The following is a 26,727-nucleotide window of genomic DNA, read 5'->3' as shown; positions in this document are numbered from 1 at the left end:
GTTTTACTAACTGAACAATTTCAGGGATTCACTTTACGGTGGTGGCAAGTAAGGCTGTTCCAGTGGGCAAAAGTCGCTTCACAACTATCCCACTTAGTGACAGAAAATGTTGGGCTGAATTCAGGGGTGAAATGCTACTGGTTCACACCGGTTTGGGCGAACCGATCGTGATAAAAACTACCGATTTGAGCAAACTGGTAGCAAAAAAAAAAAAGCTACTGCTTCGGGTGAACTGGTAGTTAAAAAAACTACCAGTTAGTCCAAATGAGTATTTCCGACAATCAGCTGTGCTGCGCAGTTTATATTCACTAGAAAGCAGCGAATCTAAATCGTGTGACACAGCTGTTCCCCTCCTCTCTGTTTTATTTACCTTCCCAAGCCTCCTTTTTCAGCACAAAGTTCATGTTTGGTGCGCAGTGTGCGTGCACGCGCAGCGTGCTTTTGGTGTGCAGTGTGCATGTGCATGCGCAGCGTGCTTTTGGTACACATTGCGCATTTGGTGCGCACCATGCATGTGCGGGCAGTGAACCGGTGGCAATCCGCCGAGGATTTCACCACTGGCAGAACTGTGGCCGTAAGTCAAGGACTGTCTGCAGTAGCCGGGTTTCTGCCATCTACCAGTGTCAGGCTGACAAGACCTAGAATAGCAGCGTTTCTTCTACTGTGGGAATTCCTATAAATATCCGTTGTCTCCTTAGCCAGGAAGCCTCACTTGTGAAAGAGGTTTGGGGACTCCCCTCCAGCTGTGTCCTTTCACAACACACAAACGCCACCGGGGATAAGTGGGGCCTACCGCTGCATCACTCCCAAATCATCTTGTTTGACTCAGCACGTGACTTGCTGTCAGCACAGAGGCTGTTGCAATATGGGGCAGCAGGGCCCAATGGGCCATGTAGAGCGGGGAAAATTGGAGATGTTGAAAGGCCGGTGGAACTCACCACCCATCGCTCCTCCTTGAACATGTATAAAAGGAAGAGGTTCAGCCCTCTCCAGCCTGGGCTTTGCAGACACAGGGCATCACTCCGTGGCATCATGTGGGCCAAGGTAGGTTCTTCTGTGTCTTGCTCCCAGGAGGAGGCATGGATGCTTGGGCTGAAGTGGAGGAGATAGAGGGCTTAGACAGGAGGTGGGGACGGGACATGTGGCTTTGTCTACAGGAGGCAGCAGACCTCATCCCTGTTGACTTTCAAGGACACTCAAGTAAGAAAGATGGGGGGAATTGTCCTTGAGGTCTGAGAGGCCCATCAGAGACCAGCACAGACTGGTTGAGCCGAGCCAAAAATGGGAAGCGGCTTCCTCTGCTCCAGACAGCGCCTGTAGGGCCAAGGTTAACATTATGGGCTTCCCACAGGGATGTATGTGTGTGCTGTTGCCGTGGCCAATGCTGTTGGCAAGGCTACCAGGTCCTTGAAGCTAGGTGAGGTAGAGATCATCCATCTTCAGCCTGCAAAAACTGGGCAAGAGCGGAGTGTGGGTCAAAATTTGGCACTTCCTTGAGTCCCACTGCTCTACGTTGTCAGATAAGAACTGGGGGGGGGGGGGGCTAGGGAAATGAAGTTACCGGAACCAAAGGATTTCTCATTTTCTGATAAAATTGTGTTTCTGCTCCACGAGGGTGGCTGGTGAGCAGGGTTAGGAAATGCACAGGGTACTGCAGGTAGTTTTTGACTTACAATCACTATTGAACCCAATTGCTAATTGTTGCTAAGCAAGGAAGTTGTTAAGCAGGTTTCCCCCCACCCCCACCCCTGTTTTATTTCTTTTCTTGCCACAGCTGTTAAGTGAATCGTTTCAGTTATTAAGTTAGTAACATGGTTGTTAAGTGAATCTGGGCTTCGCGATTGACTTTCCTTCTCAAAAGGGGATCCCATGACTGTGGGACACCACGACTGTCATAAGTACACGCCAGTTGCCAAGTGCCTGAATTTTGATCACAAGATCACGGAGAGGCTGCAATGGTCCTAAGTATAAAAACCATCATAAGTCCTTTTTTTCAGTGCTGTTGTAAACTTCAGTCACTAAATGAATAGCTGTTGGTCAAGGCCAGCCTGTGATTTGCTTTTGCGAAGATAAATACAGGCAGGTTAAGGTCTGGAGACAATGGCAGGGCGGGAGGAAACGTGGCTGACACGGTTTGGTTTCTGTTTGCCAGAATATTACGGGGAACTTCGCTAATGTGATCCACGGGTTGAATCTGAGCCACCTGACCGACCGAGTTGTTCAGAGGAGCAAACGGATGATTTTGGATACTTTGGGAGTCGGGCTGGTGGGCACCAGAACTGACGTCTTCCAGAAGCTCCTCCAGTACAGCAAGGTAAGAGGATCGGTTGTCTTAATTCTCATCTGAATTCAGGATAACAGAGTTGGAAGCAGGGGTGAAATCCAGCAGGTTCTGACAGGTTCTGGAGAACAGGTAGCGGAAATTTTGAGTAGTTCAGAAAACCGGGAAATACCACCTCTGGCTGGCTCCAGAGTAGGGTGGGAATGGGGATTTTGCAGTATCCTTCCCCTGCTATGCCCACCAAGCCATGCCCACAGAACCATTAGAAAAAAAAATTGGATTTCACCACTGGTTGGAAGGTAGCTTCTCCATCTAGTCCAACCCCCCCCCCTTGAAAAGGAGACCCTACACCATTTCTGACAAGCGTCTGTCCAATCTCTTCTTGAAAGCCTCCAGTGATGAAGCTCCCACAACTTCCAAAGGCAACTTTTGTTCCATTGGTTGATTGTTCTCACTGTCAGAAAATTTCTCCTTATTTCCAGGTTGCTCAGTTTCCATCCATTATTCCTTGCCTGGCCTTCGGGTGCTTTGGAAAATAGTTTGCCCCCCCCCTCTGTGGCAGCCCCTCAAATATTGGAAGACTGCTATCATGTCTCCCCTGGTCCTTCTCTTCACTAGACTAGCCATGCCCAGTTCCTGTAACTGTTCTTCGTATGTTTTAGCCTCCAGTCATCCTGGTTGCTCTTCTCTGCAATTCTAACCATTTTTGGAAAAATACATTTACTCATACTTATCGGCTCTCCAGTCATGTAAATTAGGAAGTGATCCTAACAGTTTGAGATCATGTATTTTCATAACAGGGATATAATTATTCACAATGAACGTCACTATGATTTTTAATTCATTGTATGTCTATTGCTGGTCGATGACCCTAATAAAGTTTATATTCTATTCTTCTCTGCACTCTTCCTAGAGTCTCAAGATGTTTTTATAGGGTGTTAATCAAAACTGGATGCCGTATTCTAGCTGTGGTCTTACCAAGGCTTTATAGAGTGGTATTAGTACCTCCCTTGATCTTGATTGATGCCTTTTGGGCTAGGAAGTTATTGATCTTTTAAGGCAGGGGTGTGGAACTGTGGCCCTTTGATGACCTGTGGATTTCAACTCCCAGAATTCTTGAGCCAGCATGGCTGGCTCAAGAATTCTGGGAGTTCTCCACAAGTCATCAAAGGGCCACAGATCCACACTCCTGCTTTAAGATAATAGCCTTGTATCTTGCCACAGGTTATCCTTGTTGCTATTTCTTTCCACTATGGAGATTAGCACAAGGTGGCCTTTTCCTGCAGCCCTCCTGCCTCCACTCACCTAAACGGGTATATCAGTTCTCCACCTGAGGAGTCTTTTTCCTGGTTTGGCTGGCATGGGATAGATGGGGTAGTGCTCCAGCCCCTTCCTCCAGCAAGGGGGGCCCTTTTATTCTCCAAGGACTCTGTTCCAGATACCCTGAGGGCAACCCACCCACCCCAAATGATAGCAACCATGGAGTCCATTATCAAACTGCTGCCTTTGGTTAGCAACTTTGGTGGGTTTCAGCAGGTTCTGACCAATTCTGGAGAACCGGTAGCGGAAATTTTGAGTAGTTCAGAGAACTGGTAGTAAAAATTCTGCCTGGCCCCTCCCCCATCTATTCCCTGCCTCCCGAGTCCCAGCTGATCGGGAGGAAATGGGGATTTTGCAGTAACCTTCCCCTGCCACGCCCACCAAGCCATGCCACACCCACCAAGCCACACCCACAGAACAGGTAGTAAAAAAAATTGAAATCCACCACTGGTTAGCATCCAACTTGCCCATGATGGAGATCCGTGCAGGTGAGTTCTGCGTAAGAGGAAGTAGGTCCTCTTGCTCTTGCCTCTTTGTAGGAGATAACCAAGCTAAACCAGAGAGCATGGTCAAGTGCACCATCAGTTTGGAGTCACTTTGCTGCTGTAAGAGACCTAAGTCCAGCCCCCCCTTGAAGTCTATTGACTCTTCTCTGGCCCTAATTTGCCTTGACTGTTAGTAGTTCAGATTCTTCTGTATAGATTGCATGGAATAAACTTAGAGTACTTTTGAACTTTCTCTTGGTTTACTTTATCCTGGTCTTGGACCTGACAGATACATTGTTGGATTTTGGAGCATCTGCTCATTGCTAGTGCACCAAATTGCCTTGACCATTAATAGATCAGATTCTTGTACATAGGGTTGCTTGGAATGAACGTATAGTACTTCTGTTCTGGCTCCTGATTCCTTGCACTTGATGCTCTTGGCCGAATGAGCCTAGGAGAGAATAAAGAGAAGCAGTTGCTTGGCTTCACATGTAAAAGTTCCTCCTAAGCAGAATTGGGATTTTTTTTCCCCAGATTTACAACTCGGATTCATCCAGTTCTGTCTGGGGATGCTCAGCGCTCAAGCTGCCTCCGCTCTACGCAGCGTTGGTGAATGGTGTGGCGGTAAGAAACCCTCCCACCCTCTAATTCCACCTGATTTTTCCTGGGAGAATGTTACTAGGGCCTATATAGCCACTACTCCATCCATTTACTCTGAGCGGGGGGGGGGGGAGATGCTGGGGTCTGAGGAACAAGCTTGGATTGTTTATTTTATTTTATTAAAATATTTATTAATACAAAAATACAAAAGAAAATAATCAGGGAGGAAAAAGGGAAGGGAAAAGTGTAGGGCAGAGAGAAAGAAAGAAAGAAAGAAAAGAAAGAAAGAAAGAAAGGAAGGAAGGAAGGAAGGAAGGAAAGAAAGAAAGAAAGAAAGAAAGAAAGAAAGAAAGAAAGAAAGAAAGAAAGAAAGAAAGAAACCAACCAACCAACCAACCAACCAACCAACCAATCAACCAACCCAGCTGCTGTGGCCTAGAGGTGGAGCTTGTCTCACAATCAGGAGGTTGTGAGTTTGATCCTAGATAGAGGCAGATGTAGGGTCTCCTGCTTGGGCAGGGGCTTAGACTAGCTCCCTTCCAACTCTGTTAATCTGATAAAGAAAGAAAGAAAGAGAGAGAGAGAGAGAGAGAGAGAAAGAAAGAAAAGGCGTTGACCTTCAACTCCCTTTGGTGCAGTAGAATAAGACACTAACATCAAACCTCAACTTTTTACTTTTATATAATAACATAAACCTGGCTTGGCTTGTTTTTCTTTATAAATACATAGTGGGATCCATCTATGCTAGGAATCTAGTCTTCCATCTTTGTCTTTTCCTCCCTCCTCATCTTTTCAGGCTTCCTGAATTTCAGTGTGTAAATGTGGCTGTGGGGGGGGGAAACAAGAGGGAGGGTCTTTTTTGGGGTGAGGGAAGCCTTTAGCTACTCCACAGCCTTTCGAAGTGACGCGCAGAGTAAGGCAAGAAAGAGCAGGAGCTGCGCATTTAGCAACCCCCCCCAAAGAACAAATATGAGATGTGCATGTAGGTCCAGGCACTTATGGACACAATGATATTAAAAAAAAACCACATCCACCTGTGTAAAAAGGCAGAGCACTCCTCACCTCTCTGGGGTTATACGGTATACCTGTATTTTCCCGAAAATCAGACCCCGTCTTAGGTTTTTTTGCCACCAAAAATGGAACCACGTCTTATTTTTGGGAGAGGGGGAATGTCACCCACTGATACTAGTCCAGCGTCACCCCTGGCCTCCTTTTCACTGTCAGAGGCCTTCGGGAACTTCTTCATCCACCCAGTCCAGCAAAGGCTTTCCTGAAGACCTCTGCAGTCTATAATAGAGCTGTTATTGACTACAGAGGCCTTCAGGAAAGTCTTGCCAGCTGCAGACGAAATGGGCCGAGGTGTGCGAGGTCTGGATGCAACTATCTGAAGGTAAGTAGTAGGGCAGCTCCACCCCCCCCCCAATCTCCACCCTAGCTTCATTTTTATCTGTGCACCCTGGAGTGGGCGGGGTCTTAATTAGGACTTATTTTGGGGGTAGGGCTTATATTGGGTGTATGTGTAAAATTCAAGGAAGGACTTGCTTACTTTCTGAGTAGGTCATATTTTCGGGGAAACACGGTATTTACAACCACGATTGAGCCCAAAATTTATGTGGTTAAGCAAGACAACTGTTAAGTTCAGGGGCTAAGACGCTGAGCTTGTCGATCAAAAGGTCGGCAGTTCAGCAGTTCGAATCCCTAGTGCTGCCGTGTAACGGGGTGAGCTCCCGTTACTTGTCCCAGCTTCTGCCAACCTAGCAGTTCGAAAGCATGTAAAAAATGCAAGTAGAAAATATAGGGACCACCTTTGGTGGGAAGGTAACAGCGTTCCATGTGCCTTTGGCTTTGAGTCATGCCGGCCACATGACCACAGAGACGTCTTCAGACAGCGCTGGTTTTTCGGCTTTGAAACGGAGATGAGCACCACCCCCTAGAGTCAGGAACGACTAGCATGTATGTGCGAGGGGAACTTGTACCTTTACCTATAACTTTTCTTGCCACTGTTGTTAAGTGAATCCCGACGGTTAAGTTCGTAACATGGTTGTTAAGTGAATTTGGCTTCCCTGTTGGCTTTGCTTGTCAGAAGGTTGCAAAAAGTGATCACATGACACTGTGATCGGACACTGTGATCACATGACACTTAAGATGGACACTGTAACCATCTTAAATATATGCCGGTTGCCAAATCTTGGCAATGTGACCATGGGGATGCTGCAAAGTTGTGTGAGAAGTGGTTAGAAGTCACTTTTTTTTTCAGTTATCGGTCAGTCTTTCATATCAGCTCAAGGTGACCTATGTAGGGGTCTTTCCGAATTTTGTCCACCCAACAAGGAGCCTGGTGTTCTGTCCGGGAGGACAAAGGGGGTGTATAGACTGAGGCACAGATGGCTGAAGGCTAACACGTTTAATCAGGAACCACTAACAAGCAAACATCTGATCAGAACTGGCAACAGACCACAAACAGGCAGGCTGCTATTTATATAGCAGGTGTCAAACGGGCTGACCAATAGCGTGCGCCTAATTTTCCCTCCAGCAGAGCTGTCATGCCTCAGCCAATGGGAGGCGTTTCTGAGTTGCTATGTCCTGGCGTGGCAGAATACGCAACACTTGGAATATCCTCCGACCCTCAGTAGGCACTGCAGAACTTTATGCAGGCCCCACACAGGGAAGTTAGGATTCCAGAGTCAGGATTTGGGTTGGGCGATTGTGGTGATGAGGTGTTTCTCCCATCATTGTGCTTCACTATCACTATAGATGGCCCAGGGATGGTATTCAATTACCTTCGCTACCAGTTCACAAATGTGAGTTTGCGTGTGCGCTCGCTTTGCTCACACATGCCACCTCGGCGCATGCACGGAACCTTCCTCGCATGTGCAGAGCGTCAAAAACGGGACGTGATGATGTCTGGGTGGACGGGCAGAGCCTCCTATAGCCACCGCTACTGGTTCGCCCGAACCAGAAAGAACTAGCTGAATACCACCACTGAGATGGCCTTGAGGAGAAGCTTCGGCCATCTTGATTTCGGCATGAGGGAGATGATCCCCAAGTGGGCTGAAAACGCAGGAAAGTAGGTGAAGCCCCTACCTCAGTTGCAATTCCCGACTCAAAATTTCTTTCCTCTTTCTCTGCCTCCTCCTTCGCAGATACACTCCATGGATTTTGATGATACGTGGCATCCAACCACCCATCCTTCGGGCCCAGTGTTGTCAGCCCTCATGGCCGTCGCCGAAGGTGTGGCCGAAAAACAAAGGATTTCTGGCTCCGACTTGCTTTTGGCTTTCAACGTTGGGATCGAGGTGCAAGGCAGACTGATGAGCTTCTCCAAAGAGGCCAGCAATCTTCCTAAAAGGTCTGTGTTTGTTTTTTAACTTGTTCTAAAATAGGGCCCTCCTGGCGTAGTCTTAATGTTAAGCCATGATTCTACCTAGCATCATCTGAGCTTCATTTATTCTTATCTAAGATGAATGGGCTTCTTTGTTAGATGGTCCTTACCTGAGGACCAGATCCTAAACAGGCTTTCCGATGTGGCAGAGCAGATCATTTATTGTTACCCCCTGAGTGGACACAACTATTGTGCTGTGGTCCACCAGCAGCCTGTGGAACTGGCAACGGAGTCAGACAGTGATGAGGCTGAGGAAGAAAATGGGCCAGTCCTGAAGGCTGGGGAAGGCCCAGATAAGGGCTCTGCATCAGAGGCAGAGGTGGGGCCAGGGCCATCAGGGAGTGAAGTGCGGACTCCAGAGCCTCCAGAGGCTGACAGTAGTGAGGCAGAAGAACAGGAGGAGCCTGTTCCTAATGCACACATGAGAAAAGCTGCCAGAAGGCAAGAGCAGCTAAAGCAAAGAGGATGACTCGGGTATAGGGCCAAGAGATGATTGGCCCCTCCCATAAGGCTTAAATGACCAGCAACAGCGTTTGGGCTCTTTGCCAGAAAACAACGTTGATAGCTTTGTTTTGTTGCATTTGTTTCGTATCGGTGTCTTCTAAACTTTTGCCAAGAAAGGTCTTTGGCAGTTTGCCTAATTGGACCAAGGTTGGTGATAGGACTGAGGAATTCTGTTGGGAGGAGTTTGGTTTAATTTAGTTGAACTACGCTGAGAATGAGTTAATTCTCAGCTGTTCTAATAAAGTTTGTTTGTTTCTATACTGACTGAGTTTCCTACTACTTACATAGGCCTGGGTCACAACATATTGTTATCTTTGTACTTACGTCATATACAGGCAGTCCTTGACTTGTGTCAGATTGTTTAGTGGCCATTCAGAGTTACAATGACATTTTGATTCTTCCAGGTTCCACCCACCCTCCATTCTTGGCACCATGGGAAGCGCTGCAGCCACTGCAAAGCTCCTGGGCCTCGACCAACTCAAGTGTAAGGAAGCCCTGGCTGTAGCCGCTTCTTATGCTGGTGCCCCACTGGCCAACGCAGCCACACAGACCAAACCACTTCACATGGGCAATGCCAGCCGGCACGGCATGGAAGCGGCTCTCTTGGCTTCTCTGGGCCTGCAAGCCAGCAAGCTGATTCTGGATCTCGAGTCAGGCTTTGGGGCCTTTTATGCGGATTACCTGCCCCAGACGCTGCCCAGCCTGCAGTCCTACTCTTGGTTGCTGGACCAACAAGACGTGGCCTTCAAGAGCTTCCCGGCACATCTGGGGACACACTGGATGGCCGAAGCTGCCCTGGCAGTAAGGAAGCACCTTGCCCGGAGTGGGGAGTCTCTGCCCACTAGCTGCATCAAGGCCATCGTGCTTGATGTCCCCAACATTAGATATGTTGATCGGCCGTTTCCTTCTTCCGAACATGAAGCCAGGCACTCCTTCCAGTTTGCTGCCTGTGCAGCACTGCTGGATGGCTTCATTTCGGCTGAATCCTTCAGGCCGCAGAGACTGTCCAGGCCGGAGTTGAATGATCTCCTGCGAAAAACCAGCCTGGAGCATTCTCCGGACAATCTCCCCAGCTTCAACAGCCTTTACTGTGGGGTCAAAATCATCCTGCAGGATGGAGACACCTGGGCAGAGCGTTGCGAAACCTTCTACGGGCACTGGAGGAAGCCCCTGAGCCGCGGGGATTTGGTGAAGAAGTTCCATGCCAACGCTGTTGCCGTGGTCTCCCCAGAAGTCGCCGAAAGCATCGTAGAAGCAGTTGATAAGCTAGAATCCCTGGATGACTGCGGGGAGCTATTCTCACTTCTTCGAGGAGCTGAGCTGAGAAAAGATTTGTGGCAACGTAAGAGGGAAATTTTGTGAGACCTACCTCGTCCCAGAAGGACCTTCCTGGCCTGGCCTTCATGGTCAGCTACCACCTAGCATTACCTGAGCTTTGTTGATTCCTGTCTAAGCTTAGTATAAGTAGTCCTTGACTTACAACAGTTCCTCTAGGGAGTGTTCAAAGTTACAACGGCACAGAAAAAAAGGGACTCATGGCCATCTTTCACACTTAACGACCATTGCAGCATCCCTATGGTCACGTGATCAAAATTTGCATGCTTGGCAACTGGTTCGTATTTATGATGGTTGCAGTGTCTCAGGGTCATGTGATTCCCTTTTGCGACCTCCTGACAAGCAGAATCAGTGGGGAAGCCCAATTCACTTAACTGCTACTAACTGAACACCTCCGGTGATTCGTTTAACAACCGTGGAAAGACAGGTCATAACATGGGGCAAAACTCACTTAACTGTCTTGCCTAGCAACAAAAATGTTAGCACAATTGTAAGTCAAGGACTACCTGTACTAAGCTAGTCTATTTGGATAGACTGTTTGGATAGACATGGTAACAGGTCAGCCAATGGGGACTGTTTGGAAACTGAAACATAGTATTTGTTTGTATGGGGCCATAAGAGACAGTTTGGAGTCTGGGCATGGCTTAGCCTTGCTGAACTGTATTTAAGAATTGGTTTGGCCTCTGTAATGTGAGCCTCTGTACAATATATTTGCCTTTGTGTCTCTCTACTCTGTAATGACCTGCTTCTATGAAAATTGCTTCTGTGTTCCTGATATTGTATGCTGAATTCTCCTGTATGGTATTGTATATAAAGACATTTTCTTATGTAGATGAATCCTGCAGAATTATTTGTGTGTCTGGTTGGATGTGCTGCACCAAATTCTGACAGAGGTCAGCCTGCTTGTATAAGAATAGTGGCTTTTCTTATAAATATCCTCTAATATGAATCATTTTCGTCTAGATTCTTCTCATTTATTTCTGAACTCTTTCTAAGGTACTAGGTTAGAAAGTAACAGACCTTGAGTTCAAGTGCTGCCTTAGCCATGGAAATCAGCTGGTGGGCAGGAATAACAGAATAATCGTTAGAAGGGATCTTGGAGGTCTTCTAGTCAAACCTGCTGCTCCAGCAGAAGATCTTATACTATTTCACACAAATTGTTCTCCAGTCTGTCCAGTATTTGAGGGACTGCCACAAACAATGGGGATGGGGTGGGATGGGGGTCAACTCATTTTTCAAAGCACCAGAAGGCAAGACAAGAAACAATGGATGGAAACTAATCAAGGAGAGAAGCAACCTGGAATTGAGGAGAAACTTCCTAACAGTGAGGACAATTTAACCAGTGAAACAGCTTTGCCTTTAGAAACTGTGGGTGCTTCATCACCAGAGGTTTTTAAGAAAAGACTGGACAGCCACCAAATATTACAGCGTCTCCTGCTTGATCAGGAGGTTGGGCTAGAAGACCACCAAGGTCCCTTCCAGCTCTGTTTCTGATTGACTGATTACAAGGTGGAGAGGAGCTGTTATAGGTGGAAGCTGGTCTACCAATCTGGATGTTGGTACTGGATCTTCTTTGATTGCTCTTGGACTAAAAGACCTTCAAGGTCCCTTCCAGCTACATTCTGATCTCTTCTTAAAAGCTTCCAGTGATGGAGTACCTAAAGCTACTGGAGGCAAATCATTCCACTGATTGTTCTAGCTGTCAGAAAATTTCTCTTTAGTTCTAGGTTCGTTCTTTCCTTGATTAGTTTCCATCCATTGCTCCTTGTCCTGCCTTCTGGTGCTTTGGAGAATAGGTGGACCCCTTCTTCTTTCTGGAAGACCCTCAAATATTGGAACATGGCTATCTTGTTACCCTTAGTCCTTCTTTTCACTAGACTGGCCATACCCAATTCCTGCAACCTAGAGCTGAGGAAAAATATCCTGACAGTGAGAACAATTAATCAGTGGAACAAGTTTCCTCTAGAAGTTGTGAATGCTCTAGCACTGGAAGTTGCCGGAGGAGATTGGACAACCATGTGTCTGAAATGATGTAGGGTTTTCTGGCTGAGCAGGGGGTTGGACTAGAAGACCTCCAAGGTCCCTTCCAACTCTCTTATTCTATTCCCATTCCCACTCCACTCCATTCTATTCATTTCCAATCACACATGGCCAATAAAGCTACTCTACTCCTACTCTACTCATTTCCAATCGCATCTGGCCAATAAAGCTACTTTACTCTACTCTATTCTACCCTACTCTAATCTACTCATTTCCAATCACACCTGACCAATAAAGTTACTCTACTCCTACTCTACTCTACTCATTTCCAATCACACATAGCTAATACAGCTACTCTACTCCTACTCTACTGTACTCTACTCATTTCCAATCACACCTGGCCAATAAAGCTACTCTACTCCTACTCTACTGTACTCTACTAATTTCCAATCATCCATGGCTAATAAAGCTACTCTACTCCTACTCTACTGTACTCTACTAATTTCCAATCATCCATGGCTAATAAAGCTACTCTACTCCTACTCTACTGTACTCTACTAATTTCCAATCATCCATGGCTAATAAAGCTACTCTATTCCTGCTCCACTATATATTTCCATTCCCTTCCCTGCGCTCCACTCTCTAGTAGTCCCAGCTGGGGCAGCCTACAGAGAGACTCTTCCCCCAGCTGATCTCCGGGACGGCGAAGCTCGTCCCCGCCTACTCCCTTGTCACGTGACTCCCCGGGACCGGGCTCAGCTGACGGCGGGAGCGCGCAAGCTGTGGAGCTGCTGCACAACCCAGATCGGTTTCGGTCTCCTGCGCGCCCGGGATGGGGCTGCGGACGATGCCTCGGTTGCTGCCGCCGCTGTTGCTGCTGGTGTTTCTGGCGCCGGGCGGGCGGGCGAAGGTGTGCGAGGCCGAGGGCCGCTGGCCGGTTCCCTACAGGCGAGTCTCGGGGCGGAAACGGCGCAGGGCTCGGTTGGTGGGAGGCAGAGCCTCAAAGCCCTTCGGCCGGCCGGGCTTGGAGAGTTTGCGCCCTCCGGTGACGCCTCTCTCTCGTCCCGCAGGCGCTTCGATGGCCGTCCCCGGCCGGATCCCTTTTGCCAGGCTCGGTACACCTTCTGCCCCAGCGGCTCTGCCCTGCCGGAGATGCGGGAGACGGACGTCCTGGCCGTGTATCGCTTGCAGGCTCCCGTTTGGGAGTTCAAGTACGGGGGGCTTCTGGGCCACCTGGTAGGGACTCTTTCCTCTTCGGGTTTGGAGCCCCCTCCTCTCTTGCCCCTCCGCGCTCACCCCGGAGGAAAAATGCCGAGGTTGATTGGGTTGGGAGTTCCTGGACTTCCGCGGAGGCTTTGCCCGGTTGCTTTCTAAGGAGCCCCGAGGGAGAGTTAAGAGTTAAGAGTAGCTTTATGGGCCATGTGTGATTGGAAAGGAGTAGAGTAGAGTGAGTTGGAAGGGATCTTGGAGGTCTTCTAGTCCAACCCCCTGCTTAAGCTGGCCATGTGTGGTTGGAAAGGAGTGGAGTAAGGAGTAGAGAATAGAGAGTAGAGTAGAGGTAGAGTAGGAAGGGACCTTGGAGGAGTAGAGAGTAGAGAATAGAGAGTACAGTAGAGTAGAGGTAGAGTAGGAAGGGACCTTGGAGGAGTAGAGAGTAGAGAATAGAGAGTACAGTAGAGTAGAGGTAGAGTAGGAAAGGACCTTGGAGGAGTAGAGAGTAGAGAGTAGAGTACAGTAGAGTAGAGGTAGAGTAGGAAGGGACCTTGGAGGTTTTCTACTCCAACCCCCTGCCTAGGCAGGAAACCCTATACCATTTCAGACAAATGGTTGTTGAATCTCTTCTTAAAAATGTCCAGTGTTGGAGCATTTACAACGTCTGGAGGCAAGTCGTTCCACTGATTAATTGTTTTCACTGTCAGGAAATTTCTCCTTGCAGAAGTTGAGAAAGTTCTAACTTTTTGGAAACGGCAAATTTTTCAAACTGACGTCTGAAAGGTTGAAAACAAATGTTTTCAAACAAACAATGATCTTTTATTTACCTAATAATATGTATCCCTCCTGTATTATTTTTAGGAATAACTCAAGGCGGTGAACAGATCCAACACACCTTCCTTCCTCCTCTTTTTCCCCACAACAACAATCCTGTGAGGTGGCTTGGGCTGAGAGAGAGAGAGAGAGAAAGAGGTGGGGGGACTGGCCCAAAGTCATCCAGCTGGCTTTCATGGCTAAAGGCGGGATTTTTTTTTTAAATTATTTATTTATTTTGTCACAACATTATATACAAGCACATACATTGAAAGGAAACAATAGGACAGGAACGGTAGGCACTTTTGTGCACTTATGCACAAAAAAAATAAAAATAAATCCTGATTTGAACTCAGAGTCTACTGCTTTTCTAGTCCAATGCCTTTAACCACTAAACTGGCGGTCTCGAAAACTTGGCAATTTAAAAACTTGTGGACTTCAACTTCCGGAATTCCCCTGCCAACAGTCTACCTGTGATAGAAAACAAACCAGGTTTTACTTCCCTGATTCGCTTTAGGAAGCTCAGATGTTTTTGCAGAAGAAACTGGACTAAATAATATTGAGGGCTGGGGAATTCCGGGAGTTGAAGTCTCCAAGTCTTAAAAGTTGCCAAGTTTGGAGAGTTCTGCAGTAGGCCAAACTGGCTACCCTGACTAGTGTCGGTTATGAAATCCGTGGTGTTAATTATCTAATCTTCTCCTGGGAAGTCAAGTTGTTTTCATTGCTAGAGAATTGGCAGGATAATTGTACAAAATCAGCCCCTTTTTCTGCTGGGTGGGATTTTTCCTTGGGTGGTCTCCAACCTGCTCCTCTCAGCCAGCCCTTTTCTTGGTGTTGTGACTTAGGCCCAAGTAGGTGGTATTAGACGGAATCAGTTTGAAAACAAACAGTCTTTATTAGAACAGCTGAGAATTAAACTCATTCTCAGCATAGTCCAAACTAATTTATTTATTTATTTATTTATTTGTTCATACTTTTATACCGCCCTATCTCCCTAGGGACTAATTCAAAATGGATCTTAGAGGTGTGTGGAACCAAAGATTAGAAAAGATTCGGAAAACTGACTCTGGAGACTCTCAGTCATCCAGGTCATGGTTGTCCCAAAGGTGCTTTTTTTTTTCAAGAGGCAGCCGGATTTTCTAGTTTTTCTTTGAAGACGTTTCACTTCTCATGCAAGAAGCTTCTTCAGCTCTGACTGGATGGGAGGGTGGGGGTGGGGAATGAGCTGAAGAAGCTGCTTGGATGAGAAGCGAAACGTCTTCAAAGGAAAACCAGGAAGTCCAGTTGCCTCTTGAAAAGGGATTGGGAAAAACGATGAACTTTTTCATGGAAACCAAAACGTCGATTGTGCTAAATTGGGTTGGTGGGAACCTTGCAGCTTTTAAAGGCCCTGATGGAATATTTGCCTGCTTTGCTTTTCCTTGAGTTCACTGCCCCGCCTCTCTAGCCCCTTGTTTGTTTCCTTTCCCAGAAAATTATGCACGATGCCGTGGGCTTCCGAAGCTCCTTGACTGGGAAGAACTACACAATGGAGTGGTACGAGCTGTTCCAGCTTGGCAACTGTACCTTCCCACACCTGCGGCCTGAGAACCCCGCCCCTTTCTGGTGTAACCAGGGGGCGGCCTGTTTCTATGAAGGGATTGATGATGCCCACTGGAAGGAAAATGGCACACTGGTCCAAGTGACTACAATTTCAGGTAATCAGGTGTAACTCACTGTACATACACGAGGGGTTACCTGCTGCTCATGTTCGAAACTCTGTCCATCCATCCATCCACCCACCCACTATAATAGAATAGAATAGAATAGAATAGAATAGAATTTTTTATTGGCCAAGTGTGATTGGACACACAAGGAATTTGTCTTGGTGCATATGCTCTCAGTGTACATAAAAGAAAAGATACCTTCATCAAGGTAGCTTTGACTCCAATGCTTTGACTAAATAAAATAAATTAAATAGCTTTGACTATTTATTTGACTAAATAGCTTTGACTCCAATGCAGGGGTGAAATGTAAAATTTGTTACTACTGGTTCTGTGGGCGTGACTTGGTGGGGTGGGGGGGGTTAATGTGACTGTGGGCGTGGTCAACTTTTTTTTTTAACTTTTAAAAGCATTTTTTCTACAACCTCTTCCGCCAAAGAGGTTGTAGAAAAAATGCTTTTAAAAGGCTCCTCTAATGATCCCAGTTGAGTGGCCAGATTGTCAGAGGTTTTTTTTTCTTTTAAAGGCAAACAAAAAATGCTTTTAAAAGAAAAGAAAAGCCTCTGACAACTTGCCATCAGGCAACTCACCTGGGATCATCAAAGGAGCCTTTTAAAAGCATTTTTTTTACAACCTCTTTGGACGAAGAGGTTGTAGAAAAAAATGCTTTTAAAGGGTTCTGACAATCCCAGCTGAGCCGTGAGATCATCAGAGGCTTTTTTTTTTTACTTTTAAAACAATTTTTTCGGCTGAAGAAAAAATGCTTTTAAAAGTAAAAATAATAATAAAAAACCTCTGATGATCGTGTGGCTCAGCTGGGCATGGGCAGGGATTTTTGCTACTGGTTCTCCGAACCACCCACCGCCATCGCTGCCAGATCGGGTGATCTGGTCCAAACCAGGAGCATTTCACCCCTGCTCCAATGGCTAAATCAAAACAGAAGACCATTCTAGTCTTTCTTGGAGTAGCATCGTCCTTGCTCATCTCTGCCAACGGATCTGGGTGGTATACAGTTAATCCTTGATTTAGGACCTCGATTGAGCCCAAGATTCCTGTTGCTAAGTGAGACAAGTGAGTTTTGCTCAATTTTACCTTTCTTGCCGTAGATGTTAAGTGAATCACTGCAGGTATTAAGTTAGTAACAGGTTTGTTAAGTGAATCTGGCTTCCCCCACTGCTTATCAGGAGGTCGCAAAATGGGATCACATGATTATAATAACCATCATAAATATGAGCCAGTTGCCAAGCATTTGAATTTTGATCACATGATCATGGGGATGCTGCTGCAAACAAAGGTTGTAACTCTGAAAAATGGTAATCAAGTGACATTTTTTTTTTTTTTTTTTTTGGTGAGAAAATTTTTATTCAAAAAGTTTTACAAAATTTTCCTTTCCCCCTCCTCCCCTCCCTTCATGAACCCCTCCCCCGACTTCCCGGAACGAGCACAAGGTATAGTTAAAAATAAAACAAACATATGCTAAAAATTTTCGTCCCAACTTAATTATACCCTACAATCATCAATTCCTAACTTCCCCAAAAGCAATCAAAATAATACATCATAATCATTCAAAACAGTCTGATAACTCTTAGTCTGATATCTCGTTGAATATAGTCAATCCATTTTTCCATTCCTTTAAGTATCTTTCTTGCGTATTGTCTTTCAAAAGGCTGATATCTTCGCCATCTCAGCCAAATTGGCAACTTTCAATATCCATTCTTCTATTGTTGGTACTTCTTTTTTCTTCCAATATTGTCCTATTAGTAATCTTGCTGCAGTTATTAGATTTAAAATCAATTTAGTCTCAATTACTCTACAATCCGCAATAATTCCCAACAAGAACAATTGCGGCAGGAACTTGATCTTCTTTTCAGAACATTTTGTAAAATCCACCAAATTTTTATCCAAAAGGCCTTTATGTCCTTACAAGTCCACCAAATGTGAAAATATGTAGCGTCATCACAATTACATCTCCAACATTTTGCTTGCATTTCTGGATACATACACGATAATTTTTTAGGATCTAGATGCCATCTATAAAACATTTTATAAAAGTTTTCCCTCAGATTCTGTGCCTGCGTGAATTTAACATTTCTAACCCAAATTTTTTCCCACGTTTCCAATAATATTGGCTCCTGAAAATTTTGTGCCCACTTTATCATACAGTCCTTTACCAAGTCCCTTTCAGAATCTATTTCAAGTAACACATTATACAATCTCTTTATATGCTCCTGAGACTGATTTCTAATTTGCTTTACCAAATTTCCCTCGTTCTGCTCTATACCAATTTTCTGATCTCCCTTCCATCTAGCACGTAGTTGCTCATATTGAAACCAAGTATAATTTTCCCCTTCCTCTCTTAATACTTGCAGAGATTTTAACTGCAAATTACCTCTTTCAGTATACAAAAGATCTTTATATGTAATCATTTCCTGATTCTGTTCTATGTTTATATTTTCTACTGTATGTCTAGGACTTGCCCATATAGGAACCTTATAATTTAGTTTATAAGAGTATTTTTCCAAACACATGAAGGGCATTTCTTAGCACATGATTTTTAAAGGCCTTATCCATTTTTTTGTCATAAATTAAATATGCATGCCATCCATATAACAAATCATAACCTTCTATATTCAAAATTCTGTCCTCTGTTAAGTTAAACCAATCACTTATTGCAGAGAGAGCAGCTGCTTCATAATATAATTTAAAATTAGGCATTTTAAACCTCCCTTTCCGAGAATCTTGAATTATTTTCATTTTAACCCTAGCTTTTTTACCTTCCCATATAAATTTGTTAATTCCCTTCTGCCATTCCTCAAGATTCTTATCTTTCTTAATTATTGGTATCATCTGAAAGAGGAATAAAAATCTAGGTAAAACATTCATTTTAATAGCAGCAATTCTCCCCAGCAAAGATAATTGCAATTTTTTCCAAACAATCAACTCCTTCTGAACTTTTTGCCATAAAACCTCATAGTTATTCTTATACAATTTCACATTTGACGACGTAATATAAACCCCTAAGTACTTAACCTTCTTTACAATTTCAAATCCTGTTACTTCCTCTAGTTTTCTTTCTGTTGTCTGGCCATATTTTTATTATCACTTTTTGTCTTTTTCTGATTTACCTTAAACCCTGAGACATTCCCATATTGATCAATTATTTCCAACAAAGATTTACTAGAATTTATAGGGTTTGTTAAAGTAATCACCAAATCATCTGCAAAAGCTCTTAACTTATATTCATATTGTCTAACTCTAATTCCCTCTATCTCCTTTACTTCTCGTATTTTATCCAATAATGGTTCTAGAGTTAAAATAAACAATAATGGTGATAAAGGACATCCCTGTCTTGTTCCTTTCGCAATCTTAAAAGGTTCTGTTAAGCTACCATTGATTATAATCTGTGCTGTTTGCTCTCCATAAATTGCCCTAATTATTCTTAAAAAACCATCTCCAAATTGCATCTTTTCTATTAATTTAAATTTAAAAATCCCAATGCAATCGATCAAAAGCTTTCTCTGCATCGAGAAAAATAAATGCTGCTGGAATAAAATTTTTCTTTTCTAAGTACTCCAGTAAATTAACAATCTGCCTAACATTATTCCTCATCTGTCTCCCTTTTATAAATCCAGATTGATCATTATGAATTCTTCGCTGCAGAATCAACATTAATCTATTAGCTATTATTTTAACAAAAATCTTATAATCATTATTTAAAAGTGAGATTGGCCTATAATTCCCAGGTTTAGAACAATCCTGTTCCTCTTTTGGTATCAATGAAATAAAAGAGGTTCTCCATGAGGGGGGAATTCCCCCTCCTAGTTGTATCTGATTAAATAATTCCTTAAGTGGACCTAACATCTCATCCTGTAAATTCCTATTGGAGTCCCAAACCATTTCTATCGATGTTTCATTATTCAAATTATAATCAAAAAATTCTTTCATCTGCTTTTTACATTGATTTACATTATCCTGATATCTAAACAAATTTTCATTTAATCTCCAAGTTCTTCTACCCTCTTTTCCATATTGCAATTCCATCCAAACAGGACTATGATCAGACAAACATCTTGGAAATATCTTAGTTTTCTTCACCCTAAAAAGCAAATCATTAGAAATTAAAATAAAATCAATACGTGAGAAGGATTGATGCCTATCAGAGAAAAAAGTATAGTCTCTTTCCTCCAAATTCCGCAGTCTCCATACATCTCTTAACTCAAAATCTTCTATCATATCAAAAAAGGATTTAGGCAGCTTTGCATGTGCAGGTATCTTCTTGGAAGAAATTCTCTTGTCCTTTCGTGTATCTATTACTCCATTCCAATCTCCCAATATAATACACGATTTATAATCCCATAGATTCAACTTATCATATAACATTCTATAAAATTTTTCTTGTTGCTGATTGGGTGCATATATACCAAGCAAGAGAGTCCTTTTTGTTTCTATTGTAAGTTCAATAGCAATATATCTTCCGTGAATATCTGCCTCTATTAACTTGGCTGGTATATCTTTTCTCAAATAAACCACTATGCCATGTTTTTTCTCCAAAGCTGAAGCAACAAAATGTTTACCTAACTTTGAGTTTATTAGGTACTTTTGATCTGATAATTTAATATGCTTTCTTGTAAGCAAATAACATCATTTTTAAATTGTTTCAAATAATGAAATATTTTTCTTCTCTTCTGAGCTGAGTTCAAACCATTGACATTCCAAGTCAAGATTTTATTTGCCATTACTGGGCTGCTGAAGCCTTTGAGCAATCAACTGAAGATCGCCCTCCCGTATCTTCGGCCGTGCTCCTCCCACCGCTTCTGTAGCAGAATCCTGAACTTTACTTTGAGTTTGTTGCTCCTTTCTTTACGCTTAAGGGCTCCCTCGTCAGTCTTTGTTCTTGTGGTTGTTCCTCTGATGGTAACATCACTGGAATCACCTCAGCTTCCACACCCATTTGAGTCTCTTGAATTCTTTTTCTATTATTTCTATTTCAAATTTCAGCACTGTAGAAAGAAAATCTTTGGCCTTAAGCACTGTGTCAATACGATATCTCCTTCCTTGATAATACACTGTCAAGCCAACTGGAACCTCCCATCTAAATTGAATCTGGTATTTCTTAAGTTCTTGTGTAAAAATGTAAAGTCCTTTCTATCCCTTAACATCTTGGGAGGAATCTCTTCAAAACCTTCAACTCCTGTTCCCTATTTTCAAGTTTTTCTGAAAAGCAACTTGCAAAATTTGATTCCTCACTGTTCTTTTCAAAAAATAAACCACAATGTCTCTAGGAAGTTTCTTTTGCCTAGCAATCCAAGAATTAACTCTATAAAATTTTGTCAATTTGATAAGCAACCTCTTGTGGATCAAGTTCAATAAATTCAGCCAGAGCTTCTGATAAAATTTTTTAAATCTTCCCTTTCTCCTCATTCAAACCCCTAATTCTCAGAGCTCCTTCCATCATTCTATACTGCATCACCACCACTTGATCTTCATTTTTATCCAATTTGATTTGCATTCCCCCCATTCTATTTTCTATTTGTTGATTTGACTGAACAATTTCTTGCACCTCCTCCTCCACCACCTCCAGTCTTTTGCCAAACCTTGAAAAGCCATCAAGATATCTTCTCTTATTTTTTATTATTCTCTTTATTTCTTCTCTTATTTTCTCATTATTATCCATAATCTCCTTAAACCTTTCTTCAGACACTTTCCTTGCTCTTTAATCAGATCTTCTAAAGCTGGTTCAGAACCCTTCTGCCCCCAGTCTTAGGTGGTTTAGTAGCCATTTCAGTTTTAAAATTCACAAAATATAAGTCTAGAAACTTCTTTTCCCTTTAAGTATAGGAGAGCTCAGTTCACTTCATTAAAATCCACACTTAACATTTCTTATCTTCTTAGTTGCACAGACTGTTTGAAATTCCATTCGTCACTTTCACTCCCGTTCAGGCGCCATCTTTAAGAGTCAATTAAAACAAAGGAAAAAAAGTTTCTCTTTTTTAAAAGGTAGAAGTCAGGAAATCAAAAATACTTGCAATCCAATAATTGTCCGCTGGCACTCATTCCGTCTGCTTAAAGAGATCCATAAAGATAAGACAATTAGCAGAGATGGACACTTTCTTCTTTTCCTGCTTTTGCAGGCACGCACTGAAGTCGGAGGGCAGGAATATTTATGGGACCCGTCGACCCTTCGAGGCTCTGCTTAATTAAAACAAAGCCTCTGGGGAGGTCTACCAACATTTCCTGCTGCTCTTATCTTTCCCCTTTCATCCAGGGAAAAAGATTAAAGCCGGCTTTTCCTGGCTTTTACGATGTTCAGTGCGGAGCCCCTTTAATTAGGGGCTCAGCGAAGAGGTGGAGCCACCCGGAAGTCAATCAAGTGACATTTTTCAGTCCCGTTGTAAGCTTGAATAGTCACTAAACAAACTGTTGTAAGTCAAGATCTGGCTGTAAATGATGAGGTTCTGGACTTCCTAAATAAACATGTCAGGCTTTCCCGATGATGCCCAGTGAATTACCAAAAAAAATAAAAATAATAAAAAAAAATGATGCTGCAAAATAACAAACGTTGTAAATCTTTCCACCAGCCCCTAAGTTTGGATTATTTTGTAAACTAGAATCTGCAGAGTTGTGCAAGTAAGTTTCTAAAACACAACGGTGTTTTCCCCCCCCCCCTCCTGTTTTCAGGCGCTATATTCAATCAAATGGCAAAATGGGTGGACTACGACAATGAAACTGGCATTTACTATGAGACCTGGATGGTCAAAAGCAGCCCAGAAAAAAATTCCCGTGTCTGGTTTGAAGCTTATGAATGCTCCAAATTCGTACTACGGACCTACCAGAAGCTGGCTGAGCTGGGGGCCGTTTTCAAGAAGATGCAGACGAATTACACGACCATTACTCTCTTCAGCGGAGAGCCTGTTTGCCTGGGCAATGAGACGACTCTCTTTGGACCGCTGGGAAACAAATCCTTGGCGTTAGCTATTAGGAATTTCTACTTGCCCTTCAAACCGTATCACTCGGTGAAGGAGTTCTTCCTTAACCTATTGAAGATACTTGAGGAGGTAGTCCTGGATCATCGGTTTTACTTGTTTTATAATCTGGAATATTGGTTTTTGCCCATGAAATACCCTTACATGAAAATAGCATATGAAGAAATCCCGTTGCCTAACTCAAATGCTACCAAATTCGAGGTATAATTTTTGCCTTTTTTAAGCTACTCTTGGTGGGCTGAGTCCCTTTGCAAGATGGGACCCGTCTCACCAAAACTCTGGTTTTGTGCAGCGTAAGGAACGGGATGGTTTTAACCGGGTCTTTAATTTACCTCTATTATGGTCTGTTTCAGTGGAATCAAGCTTTGGCGGATAGCAGTGCGGTAGGATCACAAGGATCAGTGGCTGTGGATGATTGGAATTGTAGTCTAAAGTAGAGGTAGGGGAACGTCAGATTAAGTTGCTAGAAATTGTGCGTATCTCTTCCTTGATGAATGTCTTGAATGGCACGTTTATAGAATGCTGGATGGATCAAAAACAAAGGTGCCTTGAACCTGTTAGCAGTGGGAAATTTGTCTGACAAAAGTAAGCAGACATTGATGATGTTACCTAGTTTGGTAATAAAACGTCTTCAAGAAAACCCCCGAGGCCAGAGAGCACTGAGGACCCCACAGAAAGTAAGCTAGTAAACCTCTGCAGGAGAAGACTGAATACAGAGAATGGTACACAGGCTTTTAACGCATACTTGATATTTAGTTGACTTGTTTCCCGAGATGGGTACATGGAGGATTGTAAACTTTGGCACGTGCCTGTGTAGCCATACATCGATATTTGGTACAGATTAACAACTGCATTAAGTGTTCCGCCTCCCACATCCTATCTAAGAACAGAAACAAATAACAGAGTTAGAAGGGACCCTGTAGGTCATCTAGTCCAACCCCCCCACCCAAGCAGGAGACCCTACACCGGGGTCTGCAAACTTGGCTCTTTTAAGACTTGTGGACTTCAACTCCCAGAAGTTCCTCAGCCAGCAGGGAGTTGAAGTCCACAAGTCTTAAAAGAGCCAAGTTTGCAAACCCCTGCCCTACACCATTTGTGACAGATGGCAGTTCAATCTCTTCTTGAACCTGACATCCAAATTTAGGAAGCTCAGCACAGCACAGCAATCCTGACCCTTGGAAAATGTGCAGTTTCTGCAGTACTTCTTGGGCGATGGTCTGTGAAGAAAAACCCGACAGCTAGAAATCTCCATCACCGTTCAGAATTTTACTCGCCAGTTCCGACAACCGCAAATGCATCCTTATCTGTGGTGAATCTTGAGAGCCATGAAGAAACCTGTGTGCCTTAACCCGCTTGACAGATGCCACCGGGCACGAGGGCTGCATTTCTAAGCTTTGCCAAGTCTTGACTTTTTTTTTTCCTGGCAAGAGCCCAACGGATCTGTTGGGCTTCTTTTTCAAGCTGGACAGATGCGAAGTCTATTTTTGTGGGGAAATGATTGAAAAAAAAACCCCAATCATTCTTTGGAAGAACATCATTCCAATGTTCTTTGGAAATATTTTTCACAATGCCTTTGTTTGTATTAAGCATCATTCCAGATTTCATGCAATTTTTATTGCATGAATGTAATTTTTTTTTTTTTTGATAGCTGTTCCAGAAGGATGGCAAGCGCAGCCTCTCCTTCACATCAGACTGAAATTGAGAGCACTCTCCCTCTACTGCTCAGAGCCAGGAACTGTATTTGTTACTGGAAACATGGGAAGTCCTCATTCAGCAACTGGGCTTCACAACTTAGTCGTTAAGTGAAGCAGTCGCTGAGTGAAATAACTCTGCTGATGATCTTCAGCTTTCCTTTGCTTTACAGACGGCCTTCGCAGAAGCAAAAAACAGATTCCTCGCAAAGAAAAAAAAACCTCTTTTATTTACACTTTGGGAATTAATTGCATTCACCCACCAAGACTCCTGCAAGGAGTTAACTGGAACAATAGTCCTTATGAGCTCGATATGATAAATGCAAGGCTCTGAGCTGAAAATTTAGTCAGAGAGCTAGACAAACCTCAGTTCTGGCAAGGCAGCCTTTGTCCCACGAAACATACAAGGAGCAAACTTTCTAGAAATGTGAACGGTTGTGTTGTGTCTTGCCCGCCCTCAGAGCAGCCGGGGCCTTCTTACCTGCTCCCGAACACTGAGGAATGCCTCCGGCCCAAGTCCTGGCTCCATGCCCACACAAACTGCAGAAGAAGGAGCATCTCCTGCCCCAGCCCTGGCTCCATGCCCAGGCAAACGGAGCAGCTAGACCCTCCCCTCCTCCACAGCATGTGAGCCTGAGGAGGGTTTATTCTAACAGCTGCTGATTGGAGTGACCTTGCATCAGAAGGCTGGATAGGCGGAGGCAACAGAAGGAAGGAGGCAGGCCTTAATGAGTGCTGAGTCATGGAGCCACACCCCATGGCCTATATAAAGGATCTGCTTTCTGGCAGTCTCTGAGTCAGGCAAAGTCAAACTTATCTTGCTGAAGTCACTTACTGGTCTCCTGCCTGCTCTGAGGACTTTGCTAGGACTTTGGGCAGAGCTGCAGAGGCAAGCCTGATTCGGATTTCCCTGACCCGGCAGTCAGCGGAGGAGTGGGACACGACAGGTTGTCTGCTACAACCAAACCACTACCCTTTCCTCCCATTTATTCCCCAGCCAGGGAGACGCCATTCAGAGTCATTTGTTTTGCTTTCCTAGCCGTTGTTCACCTCTCCTATCTGCTCTGTGCATATGTGCATTTGGCACAGGCCTCCTGTGTTCCTCCTTTTCATCCTCACAGCTGCCTCTCTGGCTGGGAAATGCCGGACAGCCCTGGCTCTATCTGTGTCCGTCGCAGAGTATTCATCAGAGCCTTCCCCAGGCTCCAGAACTGTCCAAGTTCTTCCCCAACTCATTGTCCGAATCTGCTGACGGCTCTGCTGTCAGATGGTGGGCCACACAGAGGTTATAAATCAATCTTCAAGACGAATAGATTTGTTGCATTCTCAAGTTTTGTTCTGGCAAGATGTGAATGGTTTCTCTTTAAGGTTCACTAGCAATGGGGGAATCAGAGCTTCTGTTGGAACTGATAGCACTGACTTTTGATACAAAATTAAGGATGTGTGTTAGTTGGAAAAGGGACTACCAGACATCTTCTGATATATATATATTTGGTCACTGTGGACTAACGTGGCTCTCCCTCCTTCTCTGTGTGCTTGGAAGAGAAAGCTTGATCAGGATAGCATTGCCACAATTTGTTCCAGACTTGATGGTAACCAACCACACTGGATTAAAAATCCACTCAGTACCTTTGGTAAATCCATGAAACTCGGTCGAGCAGTGGAAATCAGTCCAAGGGTCTTTAAAGAACAATTGACAAGCTGGGATAAGATATCACAGGCAGCCTCAGCCGATTCCTTGCTGCTATCCACCTGAAGAAGAACGAAAAACCCCAACAGGAGTCAGTGGGTAGACAGTCCTTCAAGCACTATATACAGGTAATCCTCAAATTCGACCACAATTGAGCCCAACATTTTGGTATCTAAATGAGATATTTGTTAAGTGAATTTTGCCCCATTTCGTCCGTTCTTGATATGGCTGTTAATTTGAATCAACGCAGCTATTAGCTTAGTGACACAGTTGTTAAATAAATCTGGCTCCCCATTTACTTTGCTTGTCAGAAGGTCACAAAGGGAATCACGTGACCCGGGACACTGCAACTGTCATGAATACAAGTCAGTTTCCAAACAACTGAATTTTGATCACGTAATCATGGGGATGCTGCAATGGTCATAAGTGACAAACAGTCATAAGTCCCTTTTTCAGTGCTGTTATAATTTTGAGTGGTCACTAAATGAACTAAAGCAGTTTTACCCTTTATGAAATTCCATTTTAATAGCAATCGCACTTATACTTACTGGTATATACTATATTTCCTATACAGAAACAGCTGCCAAAAATATTTATTGGCTGCAGAGAAACAAGTCATCCTGCTCTGTTTGAATCCTAACCATTTTAACAAAACTGTTTAATACAGAAAGGTAAAACCTGCTAAACCCCATTCACTTGCTGAGCCTGTTGATCCTCTTACTTATCATGAAGGTGACTGCCATGAAAT

At 44.0% G+C, this 26,727-nt stretch overlaps 2 protein-coding genes across 4 annotated transcripts; both read left to right on the top strand.

Annotated features, from left to right (window-relative positions):
- The first annotated feature begins 1,008 nt into the window (after positions 1 to 1,008).
- Positions 1,009 to 10,833, top strand: ACOD1 (aconitate decarboxylase 1). 2 transcript variants are annotated; one of them, XM_058185578.1, is made up of 5 exons: positions 1,009 to 1,044; positions 2,153 to 2,314; positions 4,621 to 4,710; positions 7,830 to 8,035; positions 8,977 to 10,829. In XM_058185578.1, exons 1-5 carry the CDS (start codon positions 1,033 to 1,035, stop codon positions 9,932 to 9,934), a joined length of 1,428 nt encoding a protein of 475 aa, XP_058041561.1. In that variant the 5' UTR covers positions 1,009 to 1,032; the 3' UTR covers positions 9,935 to 10,829. The 2 variants fall into 2 exon arrangements, with proteins under 2 accessions (XP_058041561.1, XP_058041562.1); XM_058185579.1 differs by lacking the exon at positions 4,621 to 4,710 and having other exon boundaries at positions 8,977 to 10,833.
- A 1,803-nt stretch (positions 10,834 to 12,636) lies between these two features.
- On the top strand, positions 12,637 to 25,577 carry CLN5 (CLN5 intracellular trafficking protein). 2 transcript variants are annotated; one of them, XR_009155491.1, is made up of 6 exons: positions 12,637 to 12,835; positions 12,958 to 13,123; positions 15,384 to 15,609; positions 22,294 to 22,799; positions 22,952 to 24,723; positions 25,237 to 25,577. XR_009155491.1 is itself a non-coding variant. In XM_058186466.1 (5 exons), the coding sequence occupies exons 1-5, from the start codon at positions 12,720 to 12,722 to the stop codon at positions 23,033 to 23,035; spliced, it is 1,098 nt and encodes a 365-aa protein (XP_058042449.1). In that variant the 5' UTR covers positions 12,637 to 12,719; the 3' UTR covers positions 23,036 to 24,786. The 2 variants fall into 2 exon arrangements, 1 of the variants encoding a protein (XP_058042449.1); XM_058186466.1 differs by lacking the exon at positions 25,237 to 25,577 and having other exon boundaries at positions 22,952 to 24,786.
- Positions 25,578 to 26,727: the final 1,150 nt, after the last annotated feature.

Source organism: Ahaetulla prasina, chromosome 5, assembly GCF_028640845.1.
Source record: "Ahaetulla prasina isolate Xishuangbanna chromosome 5, ASM2864084v1, whole genome shotgun sequence".
NCBI lineage: Eukaryota > Metazoa > Chordata > Lepidosauria > Squamata > Colubridae > Ahaetulla > Ahaetulla prasina.
This window is presented reverse-complemented; position numbering and strand designations above follow the sequence as displayed.

Bases quoted from the DNA above. Each gene is read 5' to 3' on its own strand.
- CLN5 (XM_058186466.1), top strand. From the start codon at position 12,720: ATGGGGCTGCGGACGATGCCTCGGTTGCTGCCGCCGCTGTTGCTGCTG. The intron at 13,124-15,383 runs GTAGGGACTCTT...TTCCTTTCCCAG, and splicing joins GGGGGCTTCTGGGCCACCTG to AAAATTATGCACGATGCCGT. The intron at 15,610-22,293 runs GTAATCAGGTGT...TCCTGTTTTCAG, and splicing joins CCAAGTGACTACAATTTCAG to GCGCTATATTCAATCAAATG.
- ACOD1 (XM_058185578.1), top strand. The intron at 4,711-7,829 runs GTAAGAAACCCT...CCTCCTTCGCAG, and splicing joins CGTTGGTGAATGGTGTGGCG to ATACACTCCATGGATTTTGA. The intron at 8,036-8,976 runs GTCTGTGTTTGT...TGATTCTTCCAG, and splicing joins GCCAGCAATCTTCCTAAAAG to GTTCCACCCACCCTCCATTC.